Source organism: Mizuhopecten yessoensis, unplaced genomic scaffold (assembly GCF_002113885.1).
Source record: "Mizuhopecten yessoensis strain PY_sf001 unplaced genomic scaffold, ASM211388v2 scaffold10629, whole genome shotgun sequence".
NCBI lineage: Eukaryota > Metazoa > Mollusca > Bivalvia > Pectinida > Pectinidae > Mizuhopecten > Mizuhopecten yessoensis.
The window spans coordinates 16,458-34,449 of record NW_018408642.1 but is presented as its reverse complement, the minus strand read 5'-3'; the positions used below and the strand labels follow the sequence as shown (position 1 = coordinate 34,449).

Here is a 17,992-nt window from a genome sequence, read left to right as displayed (position 1 = left end):
TATAGTCACAGTATACTTATTATATAGTCACAGTATACTTATATAGTCACAGTATACTTATATATAGTCACAGTATACTTATAAAGTATAGTAATGGTAGACCAAAGTCAGTAATGGTAGACCAAAGTCAGTAATGGTAGACCAAATTTATGCATCTTTTCATTATTCAGCATTGTAGGGTTAAACTTTTGAGAACTCAACTATTTCCAAGACAACAGTGGATAGATTGAATCCCAAAGCAAATGTTGGTGGTGTTGAAATGAAGAGGGGATTGGGGGCACAACTTCCATTTACAAAACATGGAGTCTCCCCTGGCCTAAAACTGTTCCAGATCACAATTTGTTAAAATATCGATGTCCATATGGGAGGAACAGAGACCACAACCTCCATTTTACAATGTATAACGTTGAGTCTCCTTTGCCCAACACTGTTCCAGACTAAACCTAGTCAAAATCTATTAGGTACTTCTGGACTGGTAGCATTTAAAGGGGAAGTTGACAGAAGGATGACAAACACTGCATAATGGAATAAACTCATGTGGTCTTTGTGGCTAGGCGAGCTGAAAATAGGACACAATCTATAATAACCAGAATGAGAATATGATGAGTGTTGCTCACCCTCAGCGGTTTGAGGCGGTGCTTTTATGCCATGTTGTGGTGAAGCTAACTCATCGTCAGGGACAACGGGTACTGTGACTGATACAGGGACCTCAGGTACCGTGGCTGATACAGGGACCTCAGGTACCGTGGCTGATACAGGAGGCTGTTCAACGACTGCTGTAAGGTAAATGTGTTACTTCAAATAAAGAGCAAGAATCCAGCAGTAAAGGCTAATTTATGTTATTAACATAAAGGTTTTTAGCGCTGATCAGTTTTAGTTCGCTTTACTGTTACGGACAAGGGAAGTAATTTGTACTGGCATGCATCCACAATTATATTTGGATGTAACAGGCATGAGCAGTTTGTTTACAGAAAAAAATTCCGACACAAGTTTCAGTGGCAGCTAGTAGTTTGATATTATCTTAAGCCACCTCCCACCCCTTCCTCCATTTTTAATTGATAGAAAATTATTGTCCATTTTTAATTGATACAAGTGTACAATATTTCATTTTATTTGGGTTTTCTTTTTATGCCATCATTTATATATGTTAAATAAATGAGGCGCAAGTTGATCCCCATCTTTGTATAAATGGGGTCTAATTATTTTGTTTCATCTTGTGTAACAGAAACCTTTGTACAAGTGTGTACAATAAGTAACAAGAGGCCCAATGGGCCTGCATCGCTCACCTGGTNTTTTTTTTTTAAACATTTCACCCCTGTGATTGAAAGTCGAACAAAGTCATTATGTTGAACAAATCTTATAGCCTTTCATCTCAGGATGCAACTTGCAAAGTATCAATATCCTGGGACCATTGGTTATTCAGAAGAGGATGTTTAAAGATTTTAAACAAATTTGACCCCTGTGACCTTGAATATAAGTCAAAGTCATTCACTTTAGCAAACATAGAAGTCCTTGATCCCAGCATGCTACTGACTAAATATCAACATCCTAAAGCCTTTTGGTTATTCAGAACAAGTTTTTTTTATTTTTTATATTTTTTTATATTTTGAACATATTTGCTCCTTGTGACCTTGAATATGATTCAAGGTCATACATTTACACAAACTTGGTAGCCCTTGATCCTAGTATGCTACTGACTAAATATCATCACCCTGGGCATTTTGGTTATTCAGAAGAAGTTGTTTAAAGTTTTTAACATATTTGACCCCTGTGACCTTGAATATGGGAGAAAGTCATTCATTTGAACAAACTTTGTAGCCCTTCATCTCAGCATGCTACTGGCCAAATATCATCACCCTGGGCAATTTTGGTTATTCAGAAGAAGTTGTTTAAAGGTGTTTTAAGACAATTGACCTTGAATATAATTGAAGGTCATTCGTTTGAACAAACTTGGTAGCCCTTCACCCAAGCATGCTACTGGCCAATTATCATCTCCCTGGGCAGTTTGGTTATTGAGAAGAAGATATTTAAAGTTTTAAACATATTTGACCCCTGTGACCTTGAAAATGGGTGAAGGTCATTAATTTTAACAAACTTTGTAGCCCTTCATCCCAGTTTGCTTCTGGCCAAATATCATCACCCTAGGCCTTTTGGTTATTAAGAAGAAGTTGTTCAAAGTAAAATGTTAAATAAATGACATGTTTCACTTTCAATCTTTGGTTTTCTGTTATTTTTAACCTTAATACAAAAAGAGCACATCCTTATATGTTTTGATGCAGAGCTAAACAATATTGAAAGAATTGCAAAAAAACGTGGAAAATCATTTTTAAAACAAAAGGCAATTCAAAATTTTATTATTTGGGCAATATTAACAGGCAACTTGCCTAAACTAAGTGGCTGCCATGCTCTGATAAGAGGTAGAAAATGGTCATATGGTAACATCAAATTATCACCTATATACTACATGTACTTTACACACAAAAGTGATCTGCATAAGAAATTAGTCTGTCATAAACAAATCAATATAAAGTAATGAAAAAAATTGTGAGGATAACAACACAATTTAAACATTAATATGCAAATAGAAAGCCGATGACAATAAGATTGTTATAAAAATATTTTGTCTATATAGTTTTAAAGTTCATGGTATTCCTCAGTGCAAATCAATAATTGTTTACATGTGTGAGTACCAGTATATTATAGCAGTCTAGAGTACCAGTATATTATAGCAGTCTAGAGTACCAGTATATCACTAGTCTAGAGTACCAGTATATTATAGCAGTCTAGAGTACCAGTATATTATAGCAGTCTAAAGTACCAGTATATTATAGCAGTATAGAGTACCAGTATATTATAGCAGTCTAGAGTACCAGTATATTAAACCAGTCTAGAGTACCAGTATATTATAGCAGTCTAGTGTACCAGTATATTATAGCAGTCTAGAGTACCAGTATATTATACCAGTCTAGAGTACCAGTATATTATAGCAGTCTAGAGTACCAGTATATTATAGCAGTCTAGAGTACCAGTATATTATAGCAGTCTAGAGTACCAGTATATTATAGCAGTCTAGAGTACCAGTATATTATAGCAGTCTAGAGTACCAGTATATTATAGCAGTCTAGAGTACCAGTATATTATAGCAGTCTAGAGTACCAGTATATTATAGCAGTCTAGAGTACCAGTATATTATAGCAGTCTAGAGTACCAGTATATTATAGCAGTCTAGAGTACCAGTATATTATAGCAGTCTAGAGTACCAGTATATTATAGCAGTCTAGAGTACCAGTATATTATAGCAGTCTAGAGTACCAGTATATTATAGCAGTCTAGAGTACCAGTATATTATAGCAGTCTAGAGTACCAGTATATTATAGCAGTCTAGAGTACCAGTATATTATAGCAGTCTAGAGTACCAGTATATTATAGCAGTCTAGAGTACCAGTATATTATAGCAGTCTAGAGTACCAGTATATTATAGCAGTCTAGAGTACCAGTATATTATAGCAGTCTAGAGTACCAGTATATTATAGCAGTCTAGAGTACCAGTATAGTTTAGCAGTCTAGTGTACCAGTCTAGTGTACCAGTATAATATAGTAGTCTAGAGTACCAGTCTAGTGTACCAGTATATTATAGCAGTCTAGAGCCAGTATATTATAGCAGTCTAGAGTACCAGTATAGTATAGCAGTCTAGTGTACCAGTCTAGAGTACAGTATATTATAGCAGTCTAGAGTACCAGTATAGTATAGCAGTCTAGTGTACCAGTCTAGAGTACAGTATATTATAGCAGTCTAGAGTACCAGTCTAGTATACCAGTCTAGTGTCCAGTATATTATACCAGTCTAGAGTACCAGTATATTATACCAGTCTAGTGTCCAGTATATTATACCAGTCTAGTGCACCAGTCTATTATAGCAGTCTAGAGTACCAGTTTAGAGTACCAGTATATTATAGCAGTTTAGAGTACCAGTATATTATAGCAGTCAAGAGTACCAGTATATTATAGCAGTCTAGAGTACCAGTATATTATAGCAGTTTAGAGTACCAGTATGTTATAGCAGTATAGAGTACCAGTATATTATAGCAGTCTAGAGTACCAGTATATTATAGCAGTCTAGAGTACCAGTATATTATAGCAGTATAGAGTACCAGTATATTATAGCAGTCTAGAGTACCAGTATATTATACCAGTCTAGAGTACCAGTATATTATACCAGTCTAGAGTACCAGTATATTATACCAGTCTAGAGTACCAGTATATTATACCAGTCTAGAGTACCAGTATATTATACCAGTCTAGAGTACCAGTATATTATACCAGTCTAGAGTACCAGTATATTATACCAGTCTAGAGTACCAGTATATTATACCAGTCTAGAGTACCAGTATATTATACCAGTCTAGAGTACCAGTATATTATACCAGTCTAGAGTACCAGTATATTATACCAGTCTAGAGTACCAGTATATTATACCAGTCTAGAGTACCAGTATATTATACCAGTCTAGAGTACCAGTATATTATACCAGTCTAGAGTACCAGTATATTATACCAGTCTAGAGTACCAGTATATTATACCAGTCTAGAGTACCAGTATATTATACCAGTCTAGAGTACCAGTATATTATACCAGTCTAGAGTACCAGTATATTATACCAGTCTAGAGTACCAGTATATTATACCAGTCTAGAGTACCAGTATATTATACCAGTCTAGAGTACCAGTATATTATACCAGTCTAGAGTACCAGTATATTATACCAGTCTAGAGTACCAGTATATTATACCAGTCTAGAGTACCAGTATATTATACCAGTCTAGAGTACCAGTATATTATACCAGTCTAGAGTACCAGTATATTATACCAGTCTAGAGTACCAGTATATTATACCAGTCTAGAGTACCAGTATATTATACCAGTCTAGAGTACCATTATATTATAGCAGTCTAGAGTACCAGAATATTAAAGCAGTCTAGAGTACCAGTATATTATACCAGTCTAGAGTACCAGTCTAGTGTACCAGTCTAGTGTCCAGTATATTATACCAGTCTAGTTTACCAGTCTATTATAGCAGTCTAGAGTACCAGTTTAGAGTACCAGTATATTATAGCAGTCAAGAGTACCAGTATATTATATCAGTCAAGAGTACCAGTATATTATATCAGTCTAGAGTACCAGTATATTATATCAGTCTAGTGTACCAGTATATTATATCACTTCTCATTTCACAATTCAACCATCTATTTATAGCACCGCCAAATCCTGATGAATATTTTTTTCCAAAACTTATTTCTATCCTTTTTGAATTTTTGTGGAACAGCAAAACAGACAAAGTCTTAAGAGAAGTCATTATCCAAGAAAATGTTAACGGTGGATTAAAAATGATTAATTTAAAAGCATTTATAGATTCATTAAAATTATCTTGGATCAGAAGGCTTTTTCAGACCACAGCTAAATGGCAAGTTATTTAAACAAGTTACGTTAACATAGATCTACTAGCTAACTGTGGCAATGATTTTGTGCAAAAATGTCTAAAAGAGTGTAGAAATACTTTCTGGGTTGATGTTTTCAAAGCTTGGTACCATTTGAATTTATTAATTGAAAAATATAGTCTTATGAAGGATTCTATATTAAAAACACCATTATGGTTTAACAGAAATATAGTTGTTGGTCAGAAATCAGTATTTTTTAAGAATTTTTATGGCAAAAATATTATAACTATATATAAATGACTTGATAATAGTTCAGAATATTGGAAGATTTCAGTTTCCAGGAAATTATTCACACATATCAGGTAAAAACAAATTTCCTCCAGTATCATAGCATTTTGTCAGCAGTGAGAAAGTTTATATCTTCAAATGAAATCCCTAAACTAAAACTTCCATATCCCCTTATACCAATGAACATTGAATTATTCCTGAAAAGCAGAAAAGGCTCGAAAGATTTCTATAATATTTTTATAACTAGAAATTGTTGGCTAACAATTTGACGGGCTTTTCACTGTAAGGACTGATTTGGCCTTCCAATAATAACCTGTGCAAGTCTACAGTAGCTGACTGAGTAGTGGGGGATTCCCGGAGTGCGAAATGACATCAGCTGAGAAAGAACGGAGTTGTATACGAATGTAGTCCGTAGATGTCGTCATATAGTCCGTCCACTATGTACGTGAGGATGGTGAATTGAAATAGGTTTTTGTCTATATCAGTTGTGTTTGCCATGCCAAAGAAAGTCTGATGTTTACCCACCGCAGTAGAGATGTAAACTGTCCCTACTTTTAAGATTGAGAGTGCGTAGTAATCGATGTAGTATAACCAGCGTGTATTCGATGTCTTGATATAAATCAAAGTACTGAGAGTACTGAAAGTACTTCACAATCGCACAAAAATGAAAACGGTTTTTGACTTTCAATTTTGAAAATATATTTAGAGTAGGTCAAGGTCATTCATTTGCACACACTTTAAAGCCCTTCATTCAAGCATGCTTCTTTGCCAAACATCGTTACCCCGGAGTTATTGGTTATTCAGAAAAAGTGGTTTCAATATTTTTACACATGACCTCTGTGACCTTGAAAGTCAAAGGTCAATCATTTTTTCAAACTTGATAGTCAATCATCTGACCATGTTAATGTATCAAATAGTAGGACTCTAGGCCTTGTAGAACTTTAGAAGAAGTTTTTTGAAGTCATTATCTTGAAATAGCACAAATGAAGTTATTGACCTTGATTGTGACCTTGATAGTTGATCAATGTCAACCATTTTTTCAAACCTGATACCCCGACATCTCAGAATATCAGGCCTCTAGACCTTGTTGAACTTAAGAAGATTTTTAAGGTTGGTACCCAATATAGTGCCTTTTAACTTTGACCCCTGCCGGAAACCGGAAGTTGACATTTTTTTTTAAAACAGTATGAAAGAAAAAGTTTGCCCTTGACTATCTCTATATGATATCCAAAGATCAACCTCGTGTTTGATATCGTTAACAAAATATATTGGTATAGGCTGTTAACCAATCAGAGTTTGTGGCGGCCATCTTGGAATATTAATGGCTCCAAAAAGTAACATAAGGTCGTAAGGGCCCCTAGAGGAATACATGTATTAATTGTGGTTAATATTGCAATGGCAGAATTGGAAAAGAAGATCGTTGAAGTTTTAACATATTGTCAGCATTTTAAAATATCAAAGGAAATATTCAAAATGGCGTACAACGTTAACGGTAAATGTTACAGAAAAACTAAAGACATCGAATTCATCGGAATGATATTCTTCATCAATCTATTGAAGAACTTTTCATAAAAAAAAATAAAAATGAATGTTTTTAAAAAAATTGGTGAACTTCGACCCAGGGGCGCACTTTTTAATTTGAAATATTTTGTTTTAACATGTAGTGAGAAAAAGTTAGATATGGAAATTATCTACAAATAATTTACTTTCACAAATTCTCTACAATCAACGGTTTTCAAGTTATAGCGGTTTTAAAGATTTTATTTTTCAAAAACAATCAAAAATGAATGTTTTTTAAAAATTGTGACCTTTGACCCAACAGCGAGCTTTTTTATTTGACCTTTAAATGAAATAACATGTGGTAATTAAAATTAGCCCCGAAGATTACCTACATATAATATAATTGCGTCAATTCTGTAAATTAAACCGTTTTTGAGTTATGGCCATTTTAAGATTTTGACCTATGACGTCATGGCGGCCATATTTAATTTTTGACCTACTTGAAAATATTGCTTGATCAGCTTAAGACCTTTTCCTACAACATACCTGAAAGACTATAAACCTATCTTTTACCAATCAAAAGAAACAGAGTTCACAAGTTCGGAAGAATAATAATAAGAATAAGAAACATAACAAAAACAATAGGTCTTTTCACCAGTTGGTGAAAAGCCCTAATAAGAAACTTAACAAAAATAATAGGTCTTTTCACCAGTTGGTGAAAAGCCCTAAAAAATAATACTGTACCAACAGTTTACAAGAAGTGGAACAAAGTCTTCGACTTGAATGATTCAACATAGGCTCGAATATACAATATTCCCTTCAGTATTACAAACAAGAGGCCCATGGGCCTTAACGGTCCCCTGAGTCCTACAGTATTTATTTTTGTTGTTGAAATATGTATCAATTTGAGTAAAAAATTGTTCTGTATATAATTATCTTAAGTTTGTCAGGACCATGAGCTGATCATTCCTAGACCGATTTTCAGTTAGATCGGCCTATTAGAACTTGTTTTTAAGTTTGAAATAGGTATTTTCAAAAAAGTGACCATGGCAGCCAAATTATATTTCTGATCGACCCGAAAAAATAACAAAACTTTGTCAGGATCATGAGTCGATCATTCCTACAAAGATCAGTTCAATCGGCGAAGTAGAACATGACTTTAAGTTTGAAATAGTTTTTCCAAATGGCGGCGGTGGTGGCCATATTGGATTTCTGATTGACCCGAAAAATAGCAACACTTTGTCAGGACCATGAGTCATTCATTCCTAACAAGTTTCAGTTTAATCGGCCAATCAAAACTTGACTTTAAGTTTGAAATGGTTTTTCAAAATGGCGGCCGTGGCGGCCATATTGGATTTCTGATCGACCCGAAAAATAAAAACACTTTGTCAGGACCATAAGGCGATCATTCCTACCAACTTTCAGTTCAATCGGCCAAGCAGAACTTGACTTTTAGTGGGAAATAGTTTTTCAAAATGGCGTCCTTGGCGGCCATGTTGGATTTCTGATTGACGCGAAAAATAACACACTTTGTCAGGACCATGAGTCATTCATTCCTCACAAGTTTCAGTTTAATCGGCCAAGCAAAACTTGACTTTAAGTTTGAAATAGTTTTTCAAAATGGCGGCCGTGCCGGCCATATTGGATTTCTGATTGACGTGAAAAATAACAACACTTTGTCAGGGAGATGTCAGTAACCTTCCCATGAAATATTAATGAAATCCCTTTGCCAGAATTTCAGCTAAAGTTGAAAATGTAAAATGTTAACGAACGACGGACGACGGACAAAGACGGATATATGGCAATAGGTCACTTGAGCTAAAGCTCAGGTGACCTAAAAACACCAAACTCCAATGGTTTCCGTACAGTTAATCACCATATTTTAACCACAAACTCTTTTCTCTTTAAAACACATCTAGTTATTTCTTCTCTCTGTACTCTATGTAACTCTGAAAATGAAACTATTATACATGTCCTGTGGGAAATATCAAGAAGTCCAGAATTTACTAGATAGTCTAAGAATTCTACTAGATGCTCTTTGCATCCCATTTGATTACAATAAACAATCCTATATCCAAATCTACACCTATATAAACAATGGGTATGTCTATGTTCTTTAGTGACATCCACAAAACAGCAAACATTTGATCAAATAGCATTCACATATGAGAATAATTTCAATAAACTCAGATAAAAGTGATTGGAATATAACGTTGATTCAGGATGTAAGTAATTTAATCTGCTGATGTAGAAATGCATACATTTAGCACTAGTTGGTTTTGATCTAGATTTGGCACTGGTTGGCCTTGACCCTTCCTGCTTTGCTGCGGAGGTAGGGCGGCTGCCTGTCTGAGAAGGGGCTTTGTGTCCAGAAGCAGGACGTGATGCTGAAGGTGGTCTGTCTCCAGTGACTGAAGCCCTCCCACTTCCTGCTGGGGAGGCAGGCTTGGCCGATGTTGGGCGTGACCCAGATTTTGATCCTATAAAAATGATATACTGATAAAATAATGGACAAGAATGTTGTTCTTTTCCTTCTCTTACTCGGTAAATCCTGATGAAATTGTTTGAAAATCCTTAATTACATTGTTTCCATTAAACTATATAGAATGTTTCTGTGGTAAACAGCTTAGAATGTTTTTGTGATAAACAATATAGAATGTTTCTGTGATAAACAATATAGAATGTTTCTGTGATAAACAAAATAGAATGTTTCTGTGAAAAACAATATAGAATGTTTCTGTGATAAACAATATAGAATATTTCTGTGATAAACAATATAGAATGTTTCTGTGATAAACAGTACAGAATGTTTCTGTGATAAATAATATAGAATGTTTCTGTGATAAACAATATAGAATGTTTCTGTGATAAACAATATAGAATGTTTCTGTGTTAACAATATAGAATATTTCTGTGATAAACAAAATAGTATGTTTCACGATAAACAATATACTGGTAGAATGTTTCTGTGATAAACAGTACAGAATGTTTCTGTTTTAAGTTAATTAAGCATTGAACTGTTTGTGTATGGTATTTATAGATCATTTGAATGACAAATAGCGCGCATTATGTTGTTTGCTTGCAAATTAAAGCTGTGTCATTCAAATAGATCATAAATACCATACACAAACAGTTCAATACTTATATTTACGTTTTCTCTGCCTCTTATGTTCTTTTTTAATTTACAATTTATATTTAAAACTTAAAATTCCCGCCTTATCGACAGTCCACACAAATTCGTTCAATAGTTGTAACAGCGTGTTGTTGCGTGCTGATTGGCAAACAAAGTAGTACTTTGAAATTTTAACAAACACTTCAATTTTATTCCACTATTCAGTATCAATACAATTGCGTATGATATGTCTATAGAGTGAATTAAGTTTATCAATAGAACTCTGAGCTGAAAGTTAAATTTGAAATTGTTTCTACTTTTCCCCAGAACAAATTTCGCACATGGATAAATACAGTGAACACCGTAAATCCGACCTTGCCCTCCACGAGGGAGTTATTTTAAGAAGTTAAATGAGCAAAGAGAAAAGTTCCAATTTGTGAAGAATCCAGACGTGAATTTATTTGTTGATTGTATTGGAATCTGACTACAGTCGGTAGATTCTAAACAGCCTCGTTATTTGACATGTCGTCAGAAAACGAGGAAACCGTGGCTGCGAGATGAGTGAAACTGATAGCGTTGTTTCCATTGCCGGCATTGGTGATTTCAACCGATGTGCATTTAGTACAATATATTGCAGAAAGTGTCGACGGTTTCCGTTTGACCTTGGTCTTGTTTTTGTTGTAATAAAAGCATATTTTTTTTCTTTTCTTTTTTCTTTTGCATATGAATTGACAATTACATTGTCAAGTCTCACAATGCCGAGCGATATTTCAGCAGCCGTCATGTTTATTTACATTGGATATTGTAGTTCCGGTCAGTGTTGTATTAATACGCTAAGAATTGTGTCTCGTGCTGCATGGTAATTAAAGTCCCATCAACGACACAGCTTTCAAAGAGACTATATATATAGTGACAATGCCATGCAAATGTAAATATTGTCACTTATGTACACAATGACGTCTCCTAAATAAAACTGTTAACTGAATTCACACAGACCTGGTCTTGCTGACATCGGACGTGAGCCTGACTTGGCAGAAACCGGGCGGTCTCCTTCTTCTGTTTCTTTAGCTGCAGGAGGCTCACCTGTCTGTTCCATTTCACCAGTATCAAACTTTAAATAAACCAACACAGGAAGATTAAAGTAAACATTATAATCTTTATCTCATGTGCAAGTAGACCTGCTATACATTTATGGGAAGAATTCCTAAAAACCTCCACTTATATTGTAATAAATGACACCAAAATTATGATAATTTTCTTTCCCCCCACATACACCTGACACATATTGCCCAGTGTGTAGAACACTTAGGCAGGTTACAGGTATACAACATGACCACACTCAGTTTACAGGTATCCAACATGACCACACTCAGGTTACAGGCATCCAACACGACCACACTCAGTTAACAGGTATCCAACATGACCACGCTCAGGTTACAGGTATCCAACATTACCACACTCAGTTCACAGGTATCAAACACAACCACACTCAGTTTACAGGTATCCAGCATGCCCTCGCTCAGGTTACAGGTATCCAACATAACCACACTCAGTTTACAGGTATACAACATGACCACACTCAGGTTACAGGTATGCAACATGACCACACTCAGTTCACAGGTATCCAACACAACCACACTCAGTTTACAGGTATCAAATATGACCACACTCAGTTAACAGGTATCCAACATGACCACACTCAGTTTACAGGTATCCAACATGACCACACTCAGTTAACAGGTATCCAACATGACCACCCTCTGATTACAGGTATCCAACACGATCACACTCAGGTTACAGGTATCCAACATGACCACACTCAGTTAACAGGTATCCAACATGACCACCCTCTGATTACAGGTATCCAACACGATCACACTCAGGTTACAGGTATCCAACATGACCACACTCAGTTCACAGGTATCCAACATGACAACACTCATGTTACAGGTATCCAACACGACCACACTCAGGTTACAGGTATCCAACATGACCACACTCAGTTCACAGGTATCCAACGCAACCACACTCAGTTTACAGGTATCAAATATGACCACACTCAGTTAACAGGTTTCCAACATGACCACACTCAGTTTACAGGTATCCAACATGACAACACTCAGTTTACAGGTATCCAACATGACCACACTCAGGTTACAGGTATCCAACACAACCTTACTTGGATTACAGGTATCCAGCACCACCACGCTCAGTTTCCAGGTATCCAACACGACCACACTCAGTTAACAGGTATCCAACATGACCACACTCAGATTACAGGTATCCAACACGATCACACTCAGGTTACAGGTATCCAACACGACCTTACTCGGTTTACAGGTATCCAGCACCACCACGCTCAGTTTACAGGTATCCAACATGACCACACTCAGTTCACAGGTATCTAACACAACCACACTCAGTTTACAGGTATCAAATATGACCACACTCAGTTTACAGGTATCCAACATGACCCCACTCAGGTTACAGGTATCCAACACGACCACACTCAGGTTACAGGAAAATATACACATTTATAAATATTGGAAATATGGAAATGTACACATTTATAAATACTGTAAATATGGAAATATACACATTTATAAATACTGTAAATATGGAAATGTACACATTTATAAATACTGTAAATATGGAAATGTACACATTTATATGTACTGTTAATATGGAAATGTACACATTTATATGTACACATTGATAATTACTGTAAATATGGAAATGTACACATTTATAAATACTGTAAATATGGAAATATACACATGTACACATTTATAAATATTGTAAATATGGATATATACACATTTATAAATACTGTAATTATGGATATGTACACATTTATAAATACTGTAATTATGGAAATATACACATTTATTAATACTGTAAATATGGAAATGTACACATTTATAAATACTGTAAATATGGAAATGTACACATTGATAAATACTGTAAATACTGACATATACACAATTATAAAAACTGTAACTATGGAAATATACACATTTATATATATATATATACTGTAAATATGGAAATGTTCACATTTATAAATACTGTAAATACTGACATATACACATTTATAAATACTGTAATTATGGAAATATATACATTGATAAATACTGTAAATATGGATATGTACACATTTATAAATACTGTAATTATGGAAATATACACATTTATATATACATATATACTGTAAATATGGAAATATACACATTTATAAATACTGTAAATACTGACATATACACATTTATATATATACTGTAATTACTGACATATACACATTTATATATACTGTAATTATGGAAATGTACACATTTATAAATACTGTAATTATGGAAATGTACACATTTATAAATACTGTAAATATTGAAATGTACACATTTATAAATACTGTAAATATTGAAATGTACACATTTATATGCAGTCAAACCTCGTTATCTCGAAGTCGACGGGGTCTTGGGAAAACTTCGAGTTATCCGAGTATTCGAGTTATGCGGGTTCATAGATTTGGTTTAAACGCGATCAAAACGGCTGGACCATTTTGTGAATTCGTTATTAAATATGGACGGGCCTAGTGATTAAATGTTGTTTTTGGCTAGTATAGATCTTGGCAAATCTTTCAAGGTTTGCATTTGTATTTGTAAGTCCGTCAAGTTTTACTTCTGAAGTGTTACATTTCAAACTGAACTATCCCGCTGTCTCTGATCTCGTAGTTTACAATGCGGCAATGAAAGTGCGCAAGTCTAAAACAAATCACTGTAATGGAGCGTACGCATAGTTGATTCTGTAAATGAAAACATACACAAACAAATTATATCGTACATGTAACACATTGATTCATTAAAGCCAAATATGACACCTGACACCTCCTCAACTCGATGTAATCAACAGCAATTATCGTTTTGTTCTTAATTCTCTCGATCGACTTTTAAAGCCATACTGGCTCCTGTAAAAACATGAACCCGTAAAGCTGTCCTAGGTTGTGATTTTAACTGTTGAACTCTTTTATGCATGACCACGCTTTGTGACCAATTTTCTGGTTTGCTCTGTCGTCTGTTTAGGTGTACAAATCATTAAACGGACACGCAGTAAGTACAGATTACTGTTGATCAACATTGATGCAGTTTGTTTTTTATTATGAATAACCTGGTTTTGACAGTCCGTAAACTTTACAGTCCTAAGCTTTATCGTAGATTCTTTTTCACTGATTTCATGCTAGTCTACTTACGAAAGATGTTCATAAACACGGAATGGCGAAATGTCGTACTTTTGCAATTTATTTGTATTAAAGAATTAACAAGTGACAAAATGAAATTTGGATACTATGTTGGATTAACGCTATTGAAACCAATATATTACTTCGAGGTATCCGAGTTTTTCGACTTTTTCGACTTTTAAGGGATCGAATTATCAGAGTTTTATTTACTAAGATAAAGAACAGATTTGGCCGGGACCGGAGAAATACTTCGAGATAAACGGGGTCTTCGAGTTAAAAGAGTTCGAGATAACGAGGTTCGACTGTATACTGTAATAACTGACATATACACATTTATAAATACCGTAATAACTGTCATATACACATTATATATATACACTGTAATAACTGTCATATAGATACACATTTATAAATACCGTAATTACTGACATATACACATTTATATATGCTGTAAATACTGACATATACACATTTATATATACTGTAATTACTGACATATACACATTTATATATACTGTAATTACAAACAAATACACATTTATAAATACTGTAATTACTGACATATACACATTTATATATACTGTAATACTGACATATACACATTTATATATACTGTAAATACTGACATATACACATTTATAAATACTGTAATTACTGACATATACACATTTATANATACTGTAATTACTGACATATACACATTTATATATACTGTAAATACTGACATATACACATTTATAAATACTGTAAATTCTGACATATACACATTTATATATACTGTAATTATTGACATATACACATTTATATATACTGTAATTACAAACAAATACACATTTATATATACTCTAATTACAAACATATACACATTTATATATACTGTAATTACAAACATATACACATTTATATATACTCTAATTACTGACATATACACATTTATATATACTGTAATTATTAACATATACACATTTATATATACTGTAATTACAAACATATACACATTTATATATACTCTAATTACAAACATATACACATTTATAAATACTCTAATTACTGACATATACACATTTATATATACTGTAATTACAAACATAAACACATTTATAAATATTGTAATTACGGACATAGGCTATACTTTACTGACCTCCTGTAAAGCTTTTATTGTTGCATCTGTTACAACATTTTCAATGCCAGGCTTGTCACCAGAAGGTGGTCTGCAGAATAATGGAGAAACATGGAGAAAGTTATTCAATTTGATAAGTACAAAAACAACTTTCAAATATCTTTTTGATCTAGTGTAACAGGATTTTTTTTAAATTTCACAATTTATGTCAATTTTAAAAACAAACATGCATTTAAAAAATTTGTCAAAAACTTGAAACCTATTGTTTACAGAATTTTGTTTTTATAAAGATATTCTTTGTTTCTCAGATATCATCTGGACTATTGAGTCAATGATACTGACTTGAAGTTTATATATCGTTATAAGAATTTGCATTTAAATGTAGTGATTGACACTGAATTGGAACCATTTTGAGTTTTTGTTACTTTTATATAGAGTATATAAACATATACCAGTCAACTTATAAACATTGTTTTTCAATTTCATTAATTGTTTTTCAAAGACACCATATTATGGGCATAAAACAATTATTATGTTGCAGTTTTGTTGAGTTTATTAAAATGAACTGGACTAATATAGAGGTGTAGTTTTATCGTTGTTACCATTTGTTGTTAGGCCTATCTAGAGATGTCTATCTTGTGACTGTTGGACATGGTGATGGTTAAGATACAAAGACAGGACACCCTCATTATTGATTATAACTGTATACAAACATTGCTTGTCATGTTTACTATGAGTTACCTCCCCTTAACCGATAATGTTATGAGAAACAATATGCATTTGACATATATTCGGCACAAATTTATGAGGAATATGTATGGTACAGATAGAAATTCTTTGGTAGTTAAAATATACTTGGTACGGATAAACTTCATATTTGTACGGGTTGACTGGGGATGAACTTTAATGCCAAAAAATGTTACACTCTTTGCATAAAGAAGAAAAAGCAAACTCCTGTCAGCGTCCTGGACACAACTTAGATACAGACAATCCCTACCTAGGGTTACAACTTAGATACAGACAATACCTACCTAGGTTTACAGATAACTAAAATACTCTACAGACAACCCATACCTGGGGTTACAACTAACTTAGATCATCTAAGACAATCCCTACCTAGGGTTACAACTTAGATCATCTACATACAATCCCTACCTAGGGTTACAACTTAGATCATCTACAGACAATCCATACCTAGGGTTACAACTAACTTAGATCATCTACAGACAATCCCTACCTAGGGTAACAACTAACTTAGATCATCTACAGACAATCTCTATCTAGGGTTACAACTTAGATACTCTACAGACAATCCCTACCTAGGGGAACAACTAACTTAGATCATCTACAGACAACCCATACCTAGGGTTACAACTTAGATCACCTACAGACAATCCCTACCTAGGGGTACAACTAACTTAGATCATCTACAGACAACCCAAACCTAGGGTTACAACTAACTTAGATCATCTACAGACAACCCATACCTAGGGTTACAACTTAGATACAGACCAATCCATACCTAGGGTAACAACTAACTTAGATCATCTACAGACAACCCATACCTAGGGTTACAACTTAGATCATCTACAGACAATCCCTACCTAGGGTAACAACTAACTTAGATCCTCTACAGACCAATCCATACCTAGGGTTACAACTTAGATCATCTACAGACCAGTCCATACCTAGGGTTACAACTAAGATCATCTACAGACCAATCCATACCCAGGGTTACAACTTAGATCATCAACAGACCAATCCATACCTAGGGGTACAACTTAGATACAGACCAAGCAATACCTAGGGTTACAACTTAGATACTTTACAGACAACCCATACCTAGGGTTACGACTTAGATCATCTACAGACAACACATACCTAGGGTTACAGCTAACTTAGATCATCTAAAGACAACCCATACCTAGGGTTACGACTTAGATCATCTACAGACAATCCCTACCTAGGGTTACAACTTAGATACTCTACAGACAATCCCTACCTAGGGTAACAACTAACTTAGATCATCTACAGACAACCCATACCTAGGGTTACAGCTAACTTAGATCATCTACAGACAACCCATACCTAGGGTTACAACTTAGATACTTTACAGACAACCCATACCTAGGATTATAACTTAAGATCCTCTACAGACCAATCCATACCTAGGGTTTCAACTTAGATCATCTACAGACAATCCCTATCTAGGGTTACAACTAACTTAGATCCTCTACAGACAACCCATACCTAGGGTTACAACTAACTAAAATCCTCTACAGACCAATCTATACCTAGGGTTAC

General features: G+C 34.3%; 1 protein-coding gene across 2 annotated transcripts in view; it reads right to left on the bottom strand.

The window, feature by feature from the left end:
* The window catches only part of LOC110461498 (coiled-coil domain-containing protein 40-like), a 92,046-nt gene that overhangs the window by 59,936 nt on the left and 14,118 nt on the right, over positions 1-17,992 (bottom strand). The window contains exons 2-5 of one of the 2 annotated variants that reach the window (XM_021514977.1): positions 15,710-15,779; positions 11,331-11,445; positions 9,484-9,702; positions 618-776 (exon numbers count right to left, since the gene is read on the bottom strand). In XM_021514977.1, coding sequence (XP_021370652.1) covers positions 618-776; positions 9,484-9,702; positions 11,331-11,445; positions 15,710-15,779 — 563 coding nt within the window. The remainder of the gene's footprint in view (positions 1-617; positions 777-9,483; positions 9,703-11,330; positions 11,446-15,709; positions 15,780-17,992) is intronic. The other variant, XM_021514978.1, reaches the window with a different exon arrangement.